Source organism: Euphorbia lathyris, chromosome 9, assembly GCF_963576675.1.
Source record: "Euphorbia lathyris chromosome 9, ddEupLath1.1, whole genome shotgun sequence".
NCBI classification, from domain to species: domain Eukaryota; kingdom Viridiplantae; phylum Streptophyta; class Magnoliopsida; order Malpighiales; family Euphorbiaceae; genus Euphorbia; species Euphorbia lathyris.
Genome location: NC_088918.1, coordinates 21,859,156 through 21,881,871, shown reverse-complemented (window position 1 = coordinate 21,881,871; position 22,716 = coordinate 21,859,156). Strand labels below are relative to the sequence as shown.

The 22,716-nt window shown below is 37.8% G+C and overlaps 1 protein-coding gene across 1 annotated transcript; it reads left to right on the top strand.

Moving 5' to 3' along the window:
• Positions 1 to 11,672: 11,672 nt before the first annotated feature.
• LOC136207272 (autophagy-related protein 18h) lies at positions 11,673 to 22,078 on the top strand. The gene is made up of 9 exons (XM_065998562.1): positions 11,673 to 12,126; positions 13,067 to 13,504; positions 13,749 to 14,192; positions 14,493 to 14,738; positions 14,824 to 15,618; positions 15,700 to 15,875; positions 18,432 to 18,556; positions 18,635 to 19,162; positions 21,793 to 22,078. Exons 1-9 carry the CDS (start codon positions 11,953 to 11,955, stop codon positions 21,795 to 21,797), a joined length of 2,931 nt encoding a protein of 976 aa, XP_065854634.1. The 5' UTR covers positions 11,673 to 11,952; the 3' UTR covers positions 21,798 to 22,078.
• The last annotated feature ends 638 nt before the right edge of the window (positions 22,079 to 22,716 follow it).

The window sequence follows — 22,716 nt, the reverse complement described above, 5'->3', positions numbered from 1 at the left end:
CTCAGTGGCCAAGTACTTGTATAATTTTTATGTTCACAAGTTTTAATTTATTGTGTTCAATGAGTAGTAATATGAGAAAGGCCAGCATGTAGATCAACACAGCAGATAAAGCAACATATATAAAAGACAGTATGGGAAAAGATGCTTTTATAGATATTCAGCTCAACAAGAAACATGCCAGTTACAAAACACAAGTTACAAGCTAATTCTATTTCTTGATGTTAACTTGAACTTGATTAGATTTAGGTTTGGTCTGCTGGCTAGGCTTGGTTGTTCCTTGTTGCTGGGTTTGTTTGCTCGGGGCAGTAGGAGTTGAGCCTGGATGATGCTGCTATTGAGTTCCTTCTGCTGTCTGCTTATTTTTCTCCCCCGTTTTGCTAGCATCAGGCTGAGGGGCAGAAGCATAGAACTGGCCCTTTTGAACATCATGAGTCAGGATGGTAGAGTAATATTAGAGTTGACTTGTACTTTCCTTCAGACCGTCAAAGAACTTTAAACCACCTGCCATGTTGGATGTCGGAATGTGCATATGGGAGCTGATGACACTGAGTATGAACTCAAGTGATCTCCCCATCCAAGTAATAGAGTCAATCATCCAGGCAAAAGATTGATGATACATCTTGAGCATGGAGGCATCATAGATGTGGCGCTGAGCTGACTGATGTCTAACGTGCTCAAGGGTCAATCTGGCACAGTGCAGGATGTCATTGGTCTTGACCTGGTCAGTTTCTATTTCCTCTCTAGTCAAGCTGAGTAGGCGCACAGCCTCAGCGAATTGTTCAAACGTGCATTGAGAAGAAAAGGAAATAAGGTCTCGAGCTTCTGAAAGCTCAGTGGTCAGCTGCTTGAAGTGATGTGTGACTTCAGCAGAAGTGGCGGTTGATGAGTTCACGGTAGATAGCGCATTAATTTTGCCCTCAATTGAGTCCATATGGTGAACCATCATAAGCTGAAGATCCGCCAGTTTGACCAGGAATGCTTGCTTGGGCTGCTGAGAGACCATGGAGGTCATAATGCTTGCTTGGTGATGAGCGATCCCATCCTGAGTACCCCGGTGCTCCGTTGAAATGCCCCAATCAAGAATATGGGCATATTCAAGGGTTTATAGTTGAGCATATGACAGATGAAGTATTGCTCAAAGTTGGATGCTGAGGAGGAGGAGTTGACCTTTGGGAAAAGGTAGTTGGTCAGTATGTAGTGTGCTTGCCTTTGGGGCTGACTAAGACACGTGGTTGAGACTTCTCCCACATGATCTTTTGGTTTGCAGAACTCAGCTACATACTTGACTCGCTTATAGTCATTAGTTCTCCTCAACTCAGTTCCTTCCTCCTTTAAGTCCAACAGTACGGCTAGATAGGAGGGGCTGATAATAATCTGTTTCTCCTTAACGTGGGTTACCATATAGTCAACATCGTCCTTGGCGATCATCAGGTGAGAGTAGAACTCAGTTACTAGCCTCAGATAGGTCAAGCCATTTAGGGAGAAGAGTTTGGTCCATCCATTTTTGGAGATCCATTCGCAGTAGGGTTTCTCAGCTTCTACAAAGCTTTTGGAGAACCAGCGTGACAGAATGACGTCAAGATTCTCAATGTTGTCAAATGCAGCGGTGAACGTTCTCTCTTTAGGTTTCTTGTTCTTCTTTTGCTTCTTTTTCTTGGTGGGAGTTGAGTGTTCAGTACGGGGATTCTGACCAAGGATGTTGACCTCGACCATTGGTTGGTTATATTGACCATGAGTTTGTTGTTGGGATTCAGAAGAGGAGGTTTCTTGGTACTCCCTCTCAGCTGGAGAGGAGGGATTGATATCGGAATGATTGTCCTCATATTGGTCACTTGAACGGTTCTGGGAATCGTCAGACATGGTGTTCTTGAGAAGTTCTTGAGAAATGCAGAAGATTGGGGATTTGAGAGAGAGAGAGAGAGATTGCGTGCGAAATTATCAAGTGTAAGGGTGAATAGTGAGAAATCGTTCACTATTTATAGCTGGCAAGAGTGAATTCGATAGGTCAGGGTAACAGTGGGAATTTGAACCACTCAATCCCATTTAATTCTGACATTAATGACAGGTTCGGTGCATAGGTTTTCTAATCATGACGCTTACGTCATCCTAGTTAGCTACTTAAATATGCGTGTAAACCCTAATTGTGCAAGTTGTCTTACTCAGCAATGAATGTACTCAGTAGTTGAAGTGCTGAGTTTATAAACCAAGTTTATAGTTTTGCGTTGTAAAGACACTCAGCATGGATAGCAACTCAATATGTTGTAATCACTCAGTGTGTATGTTAACTCAGCATGTAGTGATCACTCAGCATAAATATTCACTCAGCATATAATAAACACTCAGCATGCAATAATCACTCAACATGTATTGCACTTAGAATTTTATTGAAGAGGATTAAACATACCAATAGCTTCTCTCAATATGTTGAACTGCTCACGAGCCAGCGGCTTCGTAAAGATATAAGCAAGCTACTTATCTGTTGGGACATAGATCAGCTTGATATCACCTTTGAGTACATGATCTCTGATGAAGTGATGCCTAATGCTGACATGCTTCATCCTACTGTGTTGGATTGGATTCTTTGATAAGTCAATGACACTTTTCTTATCACATTTGACTTCAATTGATTTAGTTTGAACTCCATAGTCATTTAGCCGTTGTTTGATCCACAGAACTTGGGCAACACAACTTCCAACAGCAATGTACTCAGGTTCAGTGGTTGACAGGGCTACTAACGATTGTTTCTTACTGAACCAAGACACAAGACATCTTCCAAGAAAGTGACATCCTCCTGAGGTGCTTTTCCTCTCAAGCTTGTCTCGTCCATAGTCAGCGTTAGTGTATCCAATGAGTGTGAAATCATTAGTGTTAGGATACCATAAACCTGCATTCACTGAGCCTTGCAAATATCTAAGGATTCTTTTTACAGCTATGTAATGAGATTCCTTAGGGTTAGATTGATATCTTGCACAGTAACATACTGAGTACTGAATGCCTGGCCTACTTGCCGTCAGATAGAGTAGAGAGCCAATCATACCTCGGTACAATTTGTTGTCTACTGACTTACCTTTTTCTTCAGCACAGAGCACAGTCTCAGTACCCATTGGGGTAGATATTGACTTACAATTTTCCATTTCATATTTCTTCAATATCTCCTTGGTATACTCAGTCTGGCTGATAAAGATGCCATTCTTGCCTTGTTTGATTTGAAGTCCAAGGAAGAAGTTGAGTTCTCCCATCATTGACATTTCAAACTCAGTTTGCATCTGCTTACTAAATTCCTTGCACATAGACTCATTAGTAGCACAAAAAATAATATCATCAACATATATTTGTGCCAGCAGGGTATCTTTACCCTTTTTCTTAATGAATAGGGTTGTGTCAGCTTTTCCTCTGACATAGTTTCTAGTCAGCAGGAAGCTGGTCAACCTTTCATACCAAGCATGTGGTTCTTGCTTCAGACCATACAGAGCCTTTTTGAGTTTATAAACATGTTTTGGGAACTTGGGATCCTCAAACCCTAGAGGCTGACTAACATAAACCTTTTCATTTATAACTCCATTAAGAAAAGTACTCTTGACATCCATTTGAAATAGTTTAAAGTTCATAAAGCTAGCATATGCACACAATATCCTTATAGCTTCTAATCTAGCCACAGGGGCAAAGGTCTCACCATAGTCAATACCTTCCTGCTGACTATAACCTTGAGCTACAAGTCTAGCTTTGTTCCTAACTACGTTTCCTTGATCATCTAGCTTATTTTGAAATACCCATCTTGTTCCTATAATCTTCCGACTTCTTGGATTGGGCACTAAATCACATACTTTATTTCTTTTGAATTGATCAAGCTCCTCTTGCATTGCATTTATCCAGAATTCATCGTTCTCAGCTTCTAAGAAGTTTCTTGGTTCAAGAACTGACAGGAAAGCCACGTTGCTGAGGTATCTCTTGAGTTGATTTCTGGTCATCAGGGTGTTCTAAGCGGCATCAATAATGCTACTTTCAGAGTGTCCTCTTGGAGCCTTGATTTCTTTCAGCAATGTAGTATCTTCAGGGGTACGTGTTTCAACAATCTCTACAGGTTTGTATTGGTCAGTGAAATTAATTTGAAGTTCATTTTTAACTTTGGTCAGCCCTTGAGGTAGTGACTCAGCGGCTCTATTTTGGTCAGCAGATGCTGAGCATGGGTCATCCTTAGTTGGTTGATTTACCTTTCCTGCAGGGTCAGTTTCACTGAACTCAATGTGTACAGACTCTTCTAAGACATGAGTTCGTTTATTAAACACTCTATATGCTTTGCTGTTTGTTGAGTAGCCTAAGAAGATAGCTTCATCAGCTTTTGAATCAAACTTAGCAAGGTTGTCTTTAGTATTTATAATAAAACATTTGCAACCAAAGACACGAAAATATCATATGTTGGGTTTTCATACTTTCCAAAGTTCATAGGGGGTTTTCTTTAGTATAGTTCTGACTCGAGCCCTATTGAGTATGTAGCATGCTGTGTTGATAGCTTCTCCCCAGAAATACTTTGGAATCCTATTCTCACTCAGCATTGTCCTGGCTATTTCAACTAAGGTTTTGTTCTTCCTCTCAACTACCCCATTTTGTTGAGGAGTTCTAGGAGCAGAAAAATTGTGGTCAATGCCACTGGCTTCACAGAATTCATCAAATTGTTGATTTTTGAATTCTCCACCATTATCACTTTGGATGTGAGCTAATTTTAGGTCTTTATCATTTTCAAGTTTTCTAACTAATGTTGAGAACATCTCAAAGGCTTCATCCTTGCTACTCAGTAGGATGACCCAAGTGTACCGAGAAAAGTCATCTACAATGACCAAAGAAAATCTCCTACCACCCAAGCTCAGCGGCTGGACTGGTTCGAAGAGATCCATGTGTAGTAACTCTAATGGATGCTTGGTTGAGACTACATTTTTACTTTGAAAAGATTTGTTAATTTGTTTTCCTTGCTAACAAGCATTGCATAATTGATTCTTCTCAAACCTGAGTTTGGGCAATCCCTCAACTAATTGCTTTCTTGCTATTTTGGCAAGGAGGTCCATGCTTACATGACCAAGTCTCATATGTCATAGCCAAGAATTATCTTCCTTTGACACTAAGCATATATTCTTTGAAAATTTTCTAAATTCGGCATGAAAACATTGTCAGCACGAGGTGCAGTTAGAATCAACTCATTTGTTTTGCCCTCGAGTATTTTACACTCAATGGCATCAAATATAACCTTTCTACCGCTGTCACACAGCTGAGCTATACTCAGTAGGTTATATTCAAATCCTCTGACTAGGGAGACTAACTCAATAGTAGGATTACCACTAACAGTTCTAGACCCTACTATCCTACCCTTTTTGTTGTCTCCAAAACTTACATTTCCTCCTCGTTTATGCACAAGTGTGATGAACTGAGTTTCATCACCAGTCATATGCCTTGAACATGCGCTGTCAATGTACCATAGTTTTGACTTCTCAGCACACCTCAGGCCCACCTGCAATGTAACTAGTTATCTTTGGGTACCCAAGTCTTTTTGGGTCCTTGTTTGTTAGGCTGAGCAAGTGATGTATCATATTTTATTTTATGGCGACACACATTGGCAGTGTGGCCATTCTTCCCACAGAAGTTACAATGAACCTCCATTTGGGGGGTACTTTGCTTGCTGGTCAGCACGTTGGTGCTGAGCATGCCAACACACCTTTGTGGTGTGTCCTCTCTTTCCACAGAAGTTACATTGACCATTCTACTGAGTATTCCATCTCCGCTGACTAGTACCTGAGTACTCAGCGTTCTGATGATGATTTTTCTTAGTTGGAACCATCAGCTGGTTCTGAATGAATGTGATGTCCTTTCTCAGTTTCTTAGAATCTGATTGGACTTTAGAGACAAACATATGCATGATTTTTAGATTTTCATCTTGCCTGGTATTGTCCTGGAGAAGATGTCGAAGGTCACTGAGCTTGACCTCCTTAATCTCATCACATCGCCTGCTGAGTGCTCGTATTTTCTTGTTACACTTTTTGATAAGTGTATAAAGATCACTCAGGGCATTAATCATTTCATTTCTGGGCAAGGGTAGGGACATTACCTCGGTTAAGTGTTCCTCATGGTCAGATGAACCCGAGAGGCCAGCTTGCTCAGAATGGCAGAGGTCAGTAGACTCGTCAGCCATGAAACAGATGTTCGCTGACTCAGTGGCATCAGCTTCTGACGAGGTTGACTCATCACTATCGCTCTAAGTGGCCACCATTGCCTTTCTACTGCCCTTATTATCTTTCTTCAAGGTAGGACAGCTTGATTTGATGTGTCCAGCTTGATGACATTCAAAACAAGTAACGGGTCTTGAGCTGTCTTTCTTGTGTCTGCTGTCACTTGACTCAGCTTTGTATTTGTCACTTTTCTTGAATGACTTTCTGTTGTGTTTGTCATTCTTTCGAAACAGCCTTTTCATTTTTCTAGTGAACATGGCCATTTCCTCATCATCTGATGAGTCAGCATCAGTTGAGTCAGCTTTCATGATAAGAGATTTTTGCTTATTGTCTTCAGACTTTTCTTTTGCCTCAAAATTCTTCATTGAGATCTCATGGGTCAGCAGAGATCCAATAAGCTCATCATACTTATAGGTGGACAGGTCCTAAGCTTCTTCAACAGCTGTTTTCTTTGCCTGCCAGCTTTTGGGAAGACTCCTTAGAATTTTCTTCACCTGTTCTTCCTCAGTGAAGTTCTTGCCGAGTCTCTTGAGCTTATTGATTATATTAGTGAACCTTGCATTCATTTCAGAGATGCCTTCATCATCATTCATCTCGAACAGCTCGTACAAGCGCATGTGTTGATTCACTTTGGACTCTTTAACCTTGCTGGTTCCTTCGTAGGTCACTTCCAGCTTCTTCCAGATTTCTTGTACTGACTCACAACCTGAAATCTTATTGTATTCTGCAGCATCTAAAGCACATTGAAGCATGTTTATAGTCGAAGCATTATTTGCAATTTTTTGAGGTCATCCTCTGACCATTTAGCCTCGCTTTTAACAGTTTTTACACCGTCAATGGTTTCATATGGAACAAAAGGGCCTTGAACTATAGCTAGCCATGCACTCATATTTTTTGCCTGAATGAAATTCTTCATCATGTTCTTCCAAAAAGTATAGTTAGACCCAAAGAACAGTGGAGGCCGAGTGATAGACAATCCCTCAGGGAGTATCTGAGTTGTTTGATTTCCAGGAAGGAAACGAGTGCTGTTCTCAGCCATTACAGGGATCAGCTCAAGATAGTTTTATCTTGATTAGTGAGCTGTTAGGCTCTGATACCACTTATTGGTCCCGTGTAACGTGACAATATTAGTTCCAAGGGGGGGGGGGTTAGGAACTATTAAATTTTTTTTATATTAAGGCTGATTTATTTTAAGTTTAAGACTTTTACTCAGTCTCTAGGTCAGCACCAGTGAGTAGGGTTTGAGACAGCTTTAGTCAACTGTTGACTAGAGCTATTTCAATTGTGAGTTGGAAAGCAACACTTAGGTCTATTTTCAACTCAGCACTCAGATTACTCAGCTCAACATATGCAAATTATTGTTTCACTGAGTAATATTTAGCAAGCAATATATGTATAACAAGATAAAAGGTTAGAAGTTACTCAGCAGACTTATCCTGGTTCGGCCTCTCCGCCTACGTCCAGTCCCCGGAAATCCTTCCGAGCTTTTTGAATCCTCTACTGAGCTCTTTAAAGGTAGAGCACAAACCGTTTACAAATAGCAACTGAGTATGCAAGAGTACCTTCCTCTATTCCTCTACTCAATCATATCTCTACCACTGAGTACTCAGCCTTTCTCTACCACTGAGTATTATAATCGAGTACTCAGCCTCTCTTTTCTAACCTTTTACAAATGATAAAAAATTGTTCTTGATACAACAAAGAACACTTTAGATGAATAAATCACTCTAGACTTTTACACAAAAATAGGAGTTGGTGTAAGAGCTTGCTTTTTCTTTTCAGACAGAGCTTTTATATTTTATCAAATGTTGACTTGATGAAGATCTATTGTTTGTCTTTTTGATTCAAGTGTTGAAGTGGCCTTTTTATAGTGATGTCTGAGGTATCAATTATTTGCGTCCCGACATAGCCGTTGTGGGAAAACATTCTTCTTTCGTCGTCACTTGGTCAACACTCAGTGCTACAGGCCAATCATGTCTTTTGTCTTCGTCAGATGCCAGATTTGTCTTCTTGTTGACGTCAGATGGTCCATGCTCTTTCTCGAAAAGTCTTCCCGACAGATTTCTGTAGCTTCTGAATTTTTCAGAAAATGGATAGACTTTGTCTTCCAAGTTGACCGATCATTGACGCTGACCTGACAATCACTCAGCTTGACTCAGCAGCTTCGCCTTCAAGCTTTACAGAAGACTTTATTTTTCAAGGCTGAGTTGCACTTTACTCAACTTCGGCCGTGTGACTTTCAACAGCTGACTTGGTCTTGACTTTCTCTTATAGATTTCTTAGTTCCTATTCTTATGAATCAACTTACTCAACATTGAACAAACACATTAGTACAATTAAATCAAAGCACTTAAATTTAATTGTGTTGGAATATTTTTATCATGGAGATTTACTTAAATAATTTTGTCAAATCAAAATCATGTGGAAAGGTGTTTCAACAATAGTCAATCTGCTATTTCTTTTTCTAAGGATCAAAGATTTCATAGTAAAGCAAAGCATATTGAGATCAAATATCATTTTGTTAGAGAATTAGTTGCACGCAAGGAAGTCTGTATGAAATATATTTCGACTCATGACATAGTTGCTGACCCTCTAACGAAACCTATCAAGAGAGATGTTTTTGTAAAACATATTAGGTCTCAGGGATTACGTAGGATCTAAACATACTTCTACTGCATGTAACTTTTGTGACATGTGTTTCAAATTCAATAATGTGTCGTTTTGAATCACCTATAATACACGTATATGTAAATATTGTATGTTAATATTTACAATTTTGCATGTTAGGCAGAGTAGCAGCTCACTCACACGAGTACTTACCCTCACTCACGCCGTCTTGCAATAACAATGGATATAGGGTCATTAGCATGCAGGATAGAAATATGCATATGAGTGGATAATATATGTATATAAAAGATTATTTATAATCTCAGATTTCAATCAGAGTTGATTGAATGGAATCTTCTGTCTAAGATAGACAAATGTAGTCCTATAATGAGATAGACTAAAGTTAGATGGTATGGCACATCAAAACTGAAACCTTCATATGGTATTGTTTTGAGCATAGAAATTCACTTTCTTCAGATGGAAGGATTAGAACACCATAGCACATGTTTTTCATACCACGTGTGCTTTGTGACCAGGAGATGAAAAAAGAACAATCTCACTTTTTCCTAGCGTGAGACTCTCTACGTGAAAAACAAGTTTTTTATCGAAACGTTATCCTTGATACCCTTAACTAGTTCAAGAAGTGTAATTCATTTTGGCTACTTTGGAAGGATGCCCTCAAGAGATAGGTACTAATTCACATCTAGTAGTCTTATATTTCGCAAATCCGGATAGTTGTGCATATGTGCACGCTTGTGAATATAGATGAACTATTGAGATAATGACAATTACAGTAGATGTGATACAAAGTCTATGATAAAGCATACCATTTCTTAATTACGCACGTAATTCGAGAGGTTGTATATCTCCAACGAGTATACAACATTTGAATTCTCGATTGTATGTCGGTCGCACGAACTATTTGCGAGTATAAACAAGACAAAGTGATGGAATATGTTTCCGTTACATGCGAGTGAAAGATGTAGAGATAAATGGAGTAAAAGGGCTTTGGCCCATTTACTGATCCATTTATGGCTCGCCCGTAACCTAGTCTGATTAGGAGTAGGGTTAGGGTCAGGGATTAACCTAGATATAAATAAATAGCTAGGGAGACTAAAACCCTAACACACAAGTTAAGACAGTATAATAGAAAATACTCCTTTTCATATGCGCCCCATTCTCTCTCTCATTTGTCTTTGAGTTTCGTTCTTAGTTTGTGAATAAAAGGTGATTACTCCTTCGGTGTGGTAACCTCCTAGATCGGTGATACAGAAGGTGAATTATTTCCGCTGCTATTCAACGGATCTGCGCTACAAGAGGTAAGCCTAAATCTGTTGATTTACTTATTGATTACATCCGAGTTCATTACCCGTCCCTTAGAAGTTAGAGAAATCCATTAGATTTCTCCATTGAAGCCTTCAATTATTATTATTATTAGAACCATTATTATTTTTATAAGCTTTTTATTTTAATTATTGCTATTTTTAAATGATTATATTATTATTTCAGTTTCAGTAGAATTCAGTTCAGTTCAGTCCAGTTTAATTCAGTGACATTCATTTCAGTTTACTTAATTTCAGGCAAAAAGAACATAGCCTAAGTTAGGGGTTTAGTAAAAACATCAGCCACTTGATATGATGCAATGTAAGGAGTAGTTAATAATCCATTTGTAAGTGTTTAGCTCTCTCATTGAATATTGAGTTTTCAGCTATATGTATTGCCGCCTTGTTATCACACTATAAAGACACTAGTTATTTTACTTCACTATGTAATTCCTTCAACAAATATGTTAATTTAATAAGTTCACAAGAAGTAGTATTCAATACCATATACTCATTTTATATAGAGGATTTACTAACTGTGGTTTGATTCTTTGTTTTCTCTAAGAGATAAGTGAACTGCCTAAAAACACACAATATCCCCCTTCAAATTTTATGGTTTGTCTACAACGAGCTCAGTTTGCATCACTATAAGCTTTCAACTTCATGTCATCTACATTCTCATTTGTATAATAGTTTTTATTACAAAGAGCCTTCAATTGTAAATTTGTTTTGCTGGGATAAAAGAGCCCTATTGTTGGGATCCGTTTAAGATACTTCACAACATATATTCATATTATCTATATCCATAATATCTACGTTAGACTGTTACAATTGGTATTATTCTCAACTTACGATGTGTTGATTTTAAGACATGTCAGATAAAAACTGATGGACTTGTAAGGATTCAATCATGAAGAAACTATATCAGAATAGGCTCAATGATGATGGACATGAAGTTACTGGATCCTAAATAAAGAGCAACTTAACAAAATGTATTTTCAGTAAACGTGAATTCATTTTAATTAGTTGACCAATGAAATAACAAATGAGATTGTAACATAACATCTAGGATTTTGGATTTGAAACCCAACATTTTTTTCACAGAAGCAAATGATAATTGGAAAACAATAAAATTTAACTAATAACAAAAAACAGTTTTTCCTAAATATATCATTGTTTGCATTAAGGTACAAGACAAAAGGATACTAATTATAGTGTATTTGGGTTGTTTATAAGAAAAAAATCTAAGCATTAAATTACTACAACATAATAACAAGCAAAGTGTATTTTTATTTAATTCTCCATAACCAAGAAACCTAATTGAACTGAATTTAGTTTTTCAAAATTTTAATTGGATGAGCAAAAGTGAAATTAGGTTTGAATTTAAGTGAATTAAAAAAAATGAGGGACGAAAATGAAAATTGTAAGAAGTTCATAGGATGCCACTGACATTACCCGAAATTAGCTTACAGAGCAATCAAACAGCCGAACTCATTGAACTTCAATCTCCAAAGCAAAAACAAACATAATTATCTCCTTTTTAATTAAAAGGAAGGATACAAGAAAACACAAAGCAAAAGCAAAGAACCGTTTCCTCTCTCTCTCTCTCTGTCTCTCTCGAAGGTCAAAACTCCAAAACCACCGCACCAAACATCATCTAATCCAATTTCTCACCTCGGAATTAACTTATTCGCGATTCAATTATTTATGCTATTACTGATCGCGGCGGCGACACTTCCTTTTCCGGTAGCAGCCGGTGGCCGGTGTGTTTTGGCTGATTTCTTTTACGGGATAGTTTTTGTTTGATTATGAAGAATAACAGCAAGTCAAATAATAATACTAACACTAACACCAATGGCTTTCTCCCAAATTCATTGAAATTCATTTCCTCTTGTATTAAGACTGCTTCTTCCGGTGTTCGCTCCGCTAGCGCTTCTGTTGCCGCTTCTATTTCTGGTGATAATCAAGGCCACAAAGACCAGGTTCATTTGCTGTTTATGAATATGTTGGAAAATTTTACTTTTGACTTCGATTTTGTTTTTTTTTTATCTGTTTACTTGTTTAGTGGTTTTGGAAACGGTGGATGTTTTAGCGGCGTTGAGTTGGATTATTTGCATCCGAATGAAATAGACTGTTGAGGTTTTGTGATTTTAATTTCTGAAGTGAAATTCTGTTTGTTTGCCAAGTAAAGCTAAGGACATGGAGAGACGAGTTTCGATGGTTGATATTTGTTGCCTTAGTTTATTGCTTTTAAGAAATGCACATTGATTAAGTGATAGTTGCTGGTGGCTTAGTTCAGAGAACTGTTATTAGTTGAGTAATGAACTTCTTTTAATTTTTGTTAAATTCATATCATATGACGGGAAACAAATTGAAGCTTTGGATAGTGAATTTACTTTTTCAGTTCTGTGTGAAGAGGATTGAATAGTTTGATTCTTATAATTTTTCATTTCTTGAGCTATTCGCTGGCATTGATATTGCACAGCATTTCTATTCTACGCATGATAGGAGAACATTTTTTTAAATGGAGGATAGGAGGATTGTATTCATCATTCTCCCTCTGTTCTCTCTCTCTCTCTCTCTTTTGAAGAAAAAAATCTGTTTATCCTGATAGTTTTAAATGAAAATTAGGAATATATGTTACTGAACTATACAGAAAGCAATTGTTACTGATGTTCTCCTTGCCTATTTTAGATTTTCTAGTTCTGGTCCTTTTCATATCTGTTGCTTTATAATTGTTAGGTATAAACCTACTAATAATATATAGTACAGGATTACATCTTGTTTAGGGTCATAACTAATGCCTTTGACATGTGACTGAATGTGTGAATTTTACTCTATAGCTATTGTTCCTGCTTTTATGTGATTTAGATCATTCACTATTTTATTTGAACTTGATAAAGACCTCTTTTGGCCAAACAGGTATTGTGGGCTTCCTTTGACAAACTAGAGCTTGGTCCATCTTCCTTCAAACGTGTTCTGTTGCTTGGGTACTCCAATGGCTTTCAAGTAATTGATGTGGAAGATGCCTCTGATGTCATTGAACTTGTATCAAAGCATGATGATCCAGTTACGTTCTTACAAATACAGCCCGTCCCTGCAAAATCTGAGGGCCGTGAAGGATTCAGAGTATCACATCCATTGCTCTTGGTTGTTGCATGTGATGAATCAAAGAGCTCAGGTTTACTGCATAGAGATGGTTATAATGAGTCTCAAATGGGGAATATTTCCATCACTCCTACCACTGTGCGGTTTTACTCGCTAAGATCTCATAATTATGTTCACGTCCTGAGATTTCGATCAACTGTGTATATGGTTAGGTGCAGTCCACATATAGTGGCTGTGGGGCTCGCATCACAAGTAAGGATAAGTTTATATTAGATGGTTTGCAAATCATTTCTAAAGCAGTAGTCTTAGCATGAATACTGGAAGAGTACTGTAGACCATAGGGTGATTTCAGGACTGCAAGATAATTGAGACATTGGTTGCTGGAAGTTTTTTTCTGATGTCTAAATTGCTAATTGTGTAGGAATAGTTTGGCTTGCTCTGTTGGAGGTAAATATTTTAACTAGGCTAATGCCTTTTTTTCATATTATGCTGACAGATATACTGCTTTGATGCTCTGAGTCTAGAGAACAAATTTAGTGTTCTCACTTATCCTGTCCCTCAGTTGGGAGGCCAAGGAATTGGTGGGATTAATATTGGATACGGTCCAATGGCTGTGGGTCCCAGATGGTTAGCTTATGCTTCGGACAACCCTTTGGTGTCAAATGCAGGCCGTTTAAGTCCACAAAGTATTACTCCTCCCCTTGGTGTCAGTCCATCAACTTCACCAGGCAATGGGAATTTGATGGCTCGTTATGCTATGGAATCTAGCAAGCACTTAGCTGCTGGGTTAATAAATCTGGGTGACATGGGATACAAGACTTTGTCTAGATACTATCAAGATCTTGTACCTGATGGTTCTAGCTCTCCTGTGTATTCAAATTCAAGTTGGAAGGCTGGTCGGGGTGCAACACATTCTGCAGATACTGATAACGCTGGAATGGTTAGTTTTCTGCACTATGAGAACTTGAATTTTAAATGATGCATAAATGCCTCTTGGAAAAAAAAATGAAATAGTTGCTTTTGTCTTGGCTTCTGTGTTCCATTTTGTCTTATGGATCATGTACTTAATTTCAGTTTTCATGGAGAAGGATCTTTTAAGATGTTCAATATGACAATATAATTTTTTGACATGGCAAGTGTTAGGGGATGCAACTCACTTTTAAATGAAGTTATTTAATGCATGTCCAATTAATAATCAATCATTTGCCTATTTTTGTCTCTCTCTTTTGTTACATTGCAGGTTGTTGTGAAAGATTTTGTTTCAAGAGCTGTGATATCTCAATTCAAAGCTCATAGCAGTCCAATCTCTGCACTTTGTTTTGATCCAAGTGGTACACTTCTAGTTACTGCCTCCATCCATGGAAACAATATCAATATATTCAGGATCATGCCATCCTCCTCTCAAAGTGGCTCAGGCTCTAAATGTCATGATTGGAGCTCTTCTCATGTACATCTTTATAAGCTGCACAGAGGAATTACATCAGCTGTATGTTCCTGCCTCCCTTGTCTCTCAAATGTTGTTACCTTTTTGTATGCTTATGGAGATTTTTCTCTTTGTGCTTATTGTACAGGTGATTCAAGACATTTGCTTCAGTAATTATAGTCAATGGGTTGCTATCATTTCATCTCGAGGCACTTGCCATATTTTTGTTCTTTCCCCGTTTGGTGGTGAGAATGTTCTTCAGATTCACAATTCACATATTGATGGACCCAGCCTTATGCCAGTTATATCTCTACCATGGTGGTCTACTCCATCATTTATGGTAAACCAGCAATCTTTTTCTTCATCACCGCCATCGCCTGTTACCTTGTCTGTGGTGAGCAGAATAAAAAATAACACTGGCTGGCTCAACACAGTTAGTAATGCTGCATCTTCTGCAGCAGGAAAGATCTCAGTGCAATCTGGTGCTATTGCTGCTGTTTTTCATAGTTGTGTGCCTCAGAATTTGCAACCTGCTCACTTGAAAAATGTTAATGCTTTAGAACACCTATTGGTTTACACCCCTTGTGGTCATCTAGTTCAATACAAATTGCTGTCATCTGTAGGGGGCGAGTCAACTGAAAGTGTTTTAAGAACTGGACAAGTTTCTTCTGTGCCAATGCAAGAGGAGGAATTACGAGTAAATGTTGAATCTGTTCAGTGGTGGGATGTTTGTCGAAGAGCAGATTGGCCTGAAAGAGAGGAATGCATTTCTGGAATTACTCTAGGCAGAAAGGAAACAACAGATACTCCCATGGAAACTTCTGATTGTGATGAATATGATCCTGGGCAAGTGGACTTGTCAAAGGCCCATGAGCACTTGTATCTTTCTAATGCAGAGGTGCATATGAGCCAATGGAGGATACCAATTTGGCAGAAATCTAAGGTATCAGTCATTGAGTAAATGCTAGATGCTTCCACTAGTCATGTTTCAACTGTCTTATGTTTGAATTATTTGTGTTTTTAGATGTACTTTTATGTGATTAGTCATCCTGAGCCCACAGAAGGGTGCATCATGAAAGATCGTCCTGGTGGAGAGATTGAAATAGAGAAGGCTTCAGTTCAAGAGGTTGAAATAAGACGGAAGGATTTATTGCCTGTTTTCGACCATTTTCACAGGACTGTCTCTAATTGGAGTGAGAGGTGAGCTTTTTCTTTGTGATAACCATCTAATAACTGCTGTTCCCTTGGTTATTGATTATGCTAATAATCCTATTTGCATACAACTTCGTCTGAGTGTATTCTTTTATGCCTTCCTTCCAAGTCTTTTTAACTTTGGGTACTTGTTCTAGCACTGTCTTACAGAATGGGATTTTGGTCTTCAATTGTCACTGCAAAGTAGTATACTTTTACTCTTAAATTTGATTAATGCAAAACTAGTCATGTTCCATTTGAAGCGTGAAATTCTGCTGTGGAATTTTCTTTTTAAATTAAATTCTATTAAGATTCAAAGTGATTAATGATATTTTACATGCACCTTTTACATACACTTATAGCTTCTCTATTTTCTCATTGTTTGTGCAATATTGTGACCATAATAGCCAATGCCCTGGACAAGTTTGTGGTGGTTCCATATGCTTTTATTCTACTGTGCATGTCTTGTAATAATCTCATATAAGCACATGGTGGAGGAAGGTTGATTTGGTTAGCTCTTCGTTTTCATATAGGATAGCTCATTTCTAGTCAATGTTGTCACGGTGTGGGGTATTGGCTTAAACTTCAGATGGTTGTCCTATTTTGCTTTTACGAATAAAAATAATGTAGTCCTCATGTCTTATAATAATCTCATTTAAGTATAGCAGGAGGAAGACTTAGCTAGCTCTTTGTTTTTATTTAGGGTTTAACATGTTGGTAGGGCAAACACTAGTTTCATGGTTTAGGTGTTGACATATGGGTTAAGCAGTTTTAAGTTAGATCCTATTAAAGTTATTAACAACACCAGCAAGCGTTTGTTGAGACTCACTATAATTAGTGGGTTTGGATTTTAATATTTGGTCTGGCTCTCAGTCTTCATCAGTTTACAGTTTATATGTTGGTAGCAATGGCTTCCCAATCCTTTTCACAAGTAAAGCTTATTGCTTGTGGAAGAGAGTAAAAAGTAGACAACAAGCTTGTTCTCCAGATTAGTTAATGTTTCAAGCAGACACCACACCTAATTCACAACTCCTTTTTCTTAATGCTCTTGCTTAATCTCAAAGCTCCTAATGGCATTTTTTTCCTGTTATGTTGGATTTTGAATTGTCTGTTTCCAAACATCCTAAAGACAATTTTCAGTGCATGTGGATCCTGGCATTGCAAGATTTGGCTCTGTGTTGTCAACCAATGGACTGACGTAACTACCACTTTCTATGTATTTGACGAGGTCCTGTTTCTTTTAGGTCATCTTCACATCTATCACCACGTGCATTGCGATTCTTACCAAAATAAAAAAAAAGCCTGGTTTGTTGTTTTCAACAATAAGGGAAACTTAACAAACAATACAAATGCACTTTCCATAGTCAGGTTTTTATGTATTTAATTTTCCATTGTAGAATAGAAGACTTCAGCCTACCAATTTCATTATCTTCTTGTGGAAAATTGATTATCTTATGGACAAATTCATGACTTGTAATGATTTACAACAACAACAACAACAACAACAAAGCCTTAGTCCCGAAATGATTCGGGGTCGGCTAACATGAACCATCATATAAAACCGTGAAATTAAGTCGTGTCAGCGACACAAATTCTCTCCCTCCACTCTTTCCTATCCACTACCATATTTTCCTCAATCCCCAATACACTCATATCACTCTCGATCACCCTCCTCCAAGTTTGCTTAGGTCTTCCCCTACCTGATGCGGACATCCTAACTGGGATCACTGATCACGCGCGCCTTGGCGGATCCTCAGGCATCACATCCACGGAGGGTGTACCTAGGAGGGCGGATCCCAAGGACATACAAGCGGGGCGGATCTAGGAGTACACAAGAAGACGTATCGACACCTGACCATGGGGAGGATCCTCAATCTACTTCCTCCCGAAGTAATTCACCAACAACCCTGACACTCCGTACCTGTACCTTTGTACTGATTGTCGGCGCGTATCACCTATTTTACCCTTTTGTTGATAACCTTATTGTAACCCTAGTAGGGGTAGTCCTTGTCTTTTGTTATCATTAGGGGGATGTATTTAAACCCTCATTTTGTAAGGATGAGATAACTTTTATCAATCAAATATCATTCTCTTTGAGAACCTAAGGTTTATACCTTGTTATTGGGATTCACTCCTTCTAGTTTAGCTAGAGAAGAACCTCTTTGTTGGTTTACGATTAAAACCTTCATTTATCGCTTACATCCCTTTGCCACTCTTCAGTCCTCCTAACCGGCGCATCAAGCGCTCTTCTTCTTACATGGCCAAACCACCTTAGTCGGTTTTCCCTCATTTTATTCTCAATAGATGTAACCCCTACTTTTGTCCTAATTATTTCATTACTCACCCGATCCTTTCTCGTATGACTACACATCCATCTCAACAATGACTTGTAATGATTTCTGATGAAAAAAAAACATATTGGTTGGTGGCTTGGCATTGAGTAGAAAAAAGTGGATTCGAGAATAACATCTTTCTATTAGAAATGATGAATGTATTCTTCTGAAAAATGATCACCAAATTTGCCTCCATTTATATTCCGATCTTGATTTTGCTTTTTGTATACAGGGGTCTCAGTAGTGAAAGACGCTCGAGAACTTCAGTGACTGATGTTCATGAAGTCAAAGAGTTGACAGACACTGTTATTTCCTCCTCTAAGTTGCTCTCAAATGGCTCAGTTGCAAACTCTGATGGTAATATGCGATTTTTATGTATATTTTCTTTTAACTTTTTTTCACAATGTGGCTCATTTCCTGTCAATTTTTTACCAGGATCATCAACAAAATTTTATCCTCACACTCTCCAATCCGGTAAAAGTACTGTTGACGGAGGCAGCATTTCTGTTTTAACTTCAGCCTTCCTGTATAAAAGCTCTGATGACAGAGAGATTGGCTCAAATTCTTTCAAACAACCTCAATTGGGATATTCCCCCGAGGATACTAATTCTATGGATAGTAATATAACGTCTTCAACAAGTGGTTCATTTTCTGCTGGAAGAACAATCCCGAAAGAAATTCAGTCACCCAATAGTGGTGTAACCAGTGAAGCATCGAACACAAGTTCCAATCGCTCCGACTTGATCATGAATATTATAGATGAGGATCCAACTAGTGATTCATTGGATTTTGAGCAGTTATTTCAAGAGGGTTATTGTGAAGTATCAACCTTAAGTGAACACCATGAAACAACTCAAGTTAATTTTGCGGACAACAGCAGTACTCCTTGTGATATGGAAAAATCGGAGGAAGATGGTGACGCTGATGACATGCTTGGAGGTGTTTTCGCTTTCTCAGAAGAAGGTACGGTCTTATGAAAATGAACATTTTTTATGCCATCTTAGAAAATGATAATATCATTTCCTGTCGAATTTGTCCATATATCATGTTATGCATTTAGAGAAGAATAATCACTCACCCTATACAAGAAATTTGACAGATAGTAATGCAAGTAGTCCAACATTTGAAGAAAAGGTGTATTTAAACGAGGATTATTGATGCTTAAAGTATTTTATTAGAACAGTACTTCGACATCATAAGGTTAATTATATAGTGTGTGTTGAGTTCACTACATTCATTTGGAAGATTGGAAAAACTGTTTGCATAAACTTTTCAGGTAGAACTTTATAATCTACTAATATTTTATGTCAGCTATTAATATGAAGTGGACCTTTAACTATTAGCTTGAGCTTTTAGTTCAATCGGTTCCATGACATGGTATCAGAGCCAGCTAGTGTGACCAAGTGGTCCAGGGTTCCATTCCTGGCAGCCCCATTTGTTGAGTTATTTGCAGGACATGGTAATTTGGGCCTGTGTTGTGGACGCTTCAAGCCTAGTAGTCATTCGCGTGTGGGGTGTGTCAGCTATTAATATGAAGTGGACCTTTAACTATCAGCTTGAGCTGTTGGTTAAAACGGTTCCATGACATTTTATAAGTGAGTTCTTTAGTTAAATTTGTTTTTCATATTGTTTTTCATTCTTGCATTGTAGACTCAAGGCTTAAGTTAGTTAAGGAGTTGAGAAGTTGTAAAATTGAACTTCTCTAGTTTAAAATACGGATAATGTTTTTAGGTAGTGTAGGTATACCTCGTAACAAATGGTAAAAATGTTTTCAACATGGAACTTTTTTGGGCTAAGGCAGTAGAAGAGTCAGTCAACTTTTGATTGCTTGGAATGAAGAAAACAAACTCAACCTGGACTATTTTGTTTGGGTGCAAATACCCAAACCGAAACGATGTTGTATTGGCCTGGGACTAAAAAGAAAGAAAATTCACAACCTTCATCTACTGGGGTGCAATAAGCACCCCATAGATTCCTAATGGGGTGGGCATGGGTGAGAACACCTCATTATAGGGGTGATTCCTAATGGCCGGAGGTGCCACTCCTAGCCCCTTGCCTCTACCTCTGGGTCTAGTCTAGGTAAGAGTCCTGTTTTATGTGCTCTGTTAACTGGGTCCAAATTTGCTCCATGTACCCTTATTAGGGATAAGGTACAAATTTAATCCTATGATTATTTGGGAGAGCTGATTTAGCCTCCAAGTACAAACCAATGCAATCTTAAGCCGAACGTTTACCAACATTTTGAGAACTCATTAATGGAAGATGAGTTTTTTCATAGACAAGAAGATGTATAATTTCAAGCCTTAAAGGGGCTAGAACGCTCAAGGTAAGGTTGGAGGATGGTCGTAACATGAAATTGCACATGGAAAAAAAAAACATCTTCCATTAATGAGGCTTCAAATTGCACTGTTTGGTAAAAGTGAGGCTTAAGATTACATTGTTTTGTACATGGAGGTTAAATCCGTTCTTTATATGGCTAAATTTGTACCTTATCTCATTTTATTATTTCTTACCATAGGGATATATCTGTACAATAGCGTAGTTGTTAGGCGCGCCTCACGCATGGGCTTCAGAGCCCGAGTCAAGGTGCCCCTCATTATGTTTTCACTAGTTTTTTTATTATTTTTACTGATTTGTGTAAAACAAATGGTTGATTAATCAATCACTAATCTAATTTAAATAAACTTAATCTTAACCCTTGATCTAAATAAGAATGATCTAAATAAGAATATTAAGAGGCATAAATATAGAAAGACTAGAGAGGGATTAAGAGCTGACTAACCTAAAGAATAGTCTGCACTCAAACAGAAACTGCGACACTCACAAGCAACTGTGACACAGAAGAACCAGCACAGAACGTGCAACTTGGAATTAGTTTTTTTTTTTTTTGTGTTCTTTTGGATTGATAATGAACGGTTATTAGTTTAGTATCATTAGTTAGGTGTTTAGGTTAAGACGTTAAGTATATGTTAATGTCTCTATGAAGTATTATGTGGTTTTGTCTTGTTTGTGTGGTCAGAAGTGTTTTTTAGGTTTATCCTTTAACTAGTAATAGAGTATTAATGATATTGATATCAAATATTGATATGCTTGAACTAGTAATAGAGTGTATATATATCTTTTTTATTTTCTGCTTGGGTTCCTCAGGCGCGCGCCTTGCGTTGCGCCTTGAGCCTAGGCTCCAGGACCCCTTGGCGCTTTTAACAACTATGTACAATAGGGTTACTTGCACTGATGTTCACTAAAGTTTGGAGTTAGGTTAAAAAAGGTCAATGAACTTCATTTTGTTTCAATAAAATCTTTGAAATTTTCTTTTTATTTCAATAAAGTCATTACGGCCATTTCAGACAGAAAAAATCGCCTGAAGAGTGACATGGCATCACGCTTGAAATGATTGCTAATGCAGAAAAAAACAAAGTTGAATGACTTAATTGAAACAAAATGTAGACACCAAACTCCGGTGACCCCGAGTGCAATTTATCCCTTTAGAATATGATATCAACGGAATAACAATTATCAAGGTGAAAGAATGTTTAGATTTGAAAGACAAGCTTATTGTTAAACTATAATATTTCTTTGTTTTTGGATTACAGGTTGATGTCCGTGTATCTTCCTGGTTTGCAAGTTGTGCTGTGATAATGCCGCCTTCCATTACCATTTAATTTATTGTGCCAAGGTTGGTCAAAGGCCAGCCTAATGGAGGGTTAGTTACTAATTTAAAAAAAAAAATGCAGGCAATATCTTTTCAGCGTTTGAGAATGTTACTGACTCTGATAAATACAAGATCGCTGCTGATGCAAATCCATGGCTTTCTTTCTCTTCTAATTCTCATGTACATATTGTAAATTGATATCATAATACAAATTATTTGTGTGGACAGGTTCCTTATGTGCTATGTATTCAATATTCATTCTTCAACCAAAAAAAAAAAAGAAGAAAAGAAAATAGAATAAAAAAAATAGAAATTTCAAACATATAATTATTCCTCGATGCACATTTCAATTCTTTTGTCTATACAGGTATCTGAATCCTGTATACCTGCTCTTGAATATGTTTATATTGTCTCATTGGTTGGATTTGAGATTATTGCTTTTAGGATTAATATATGATTACACAATTTTTACTATTTTACACTTTGTACTTGTATTTGGGTCAATCACATTTGAACTTCTAACTTTTTGCCTTAACATTCTCAACATGTAATTTTGGACCAATATGGGAAGTGGTATCTGTTGATGAATGATTATACAATGGCAGTCCTTTTGAGCTAATTGTTCTACACTTCGTACTTGGTGTAGCTTGTTATATGGGTCATGAGTGGGAACTTAGTTTCCGTTTAGGTATGCGTCTGTGGATGGATGCTTTGAGTAGCCAGAACAGGCTATCAGGAATTAGGCCTCAACTTATCTGTATCGATTCATCGCCCTGAATGAATGGGCTGGAGTCAGGTATAACAGTCGATGGATAGGTCTCACCTTCTGAACCGCACACCCATCTTACCAAATCAGCAAATAAGG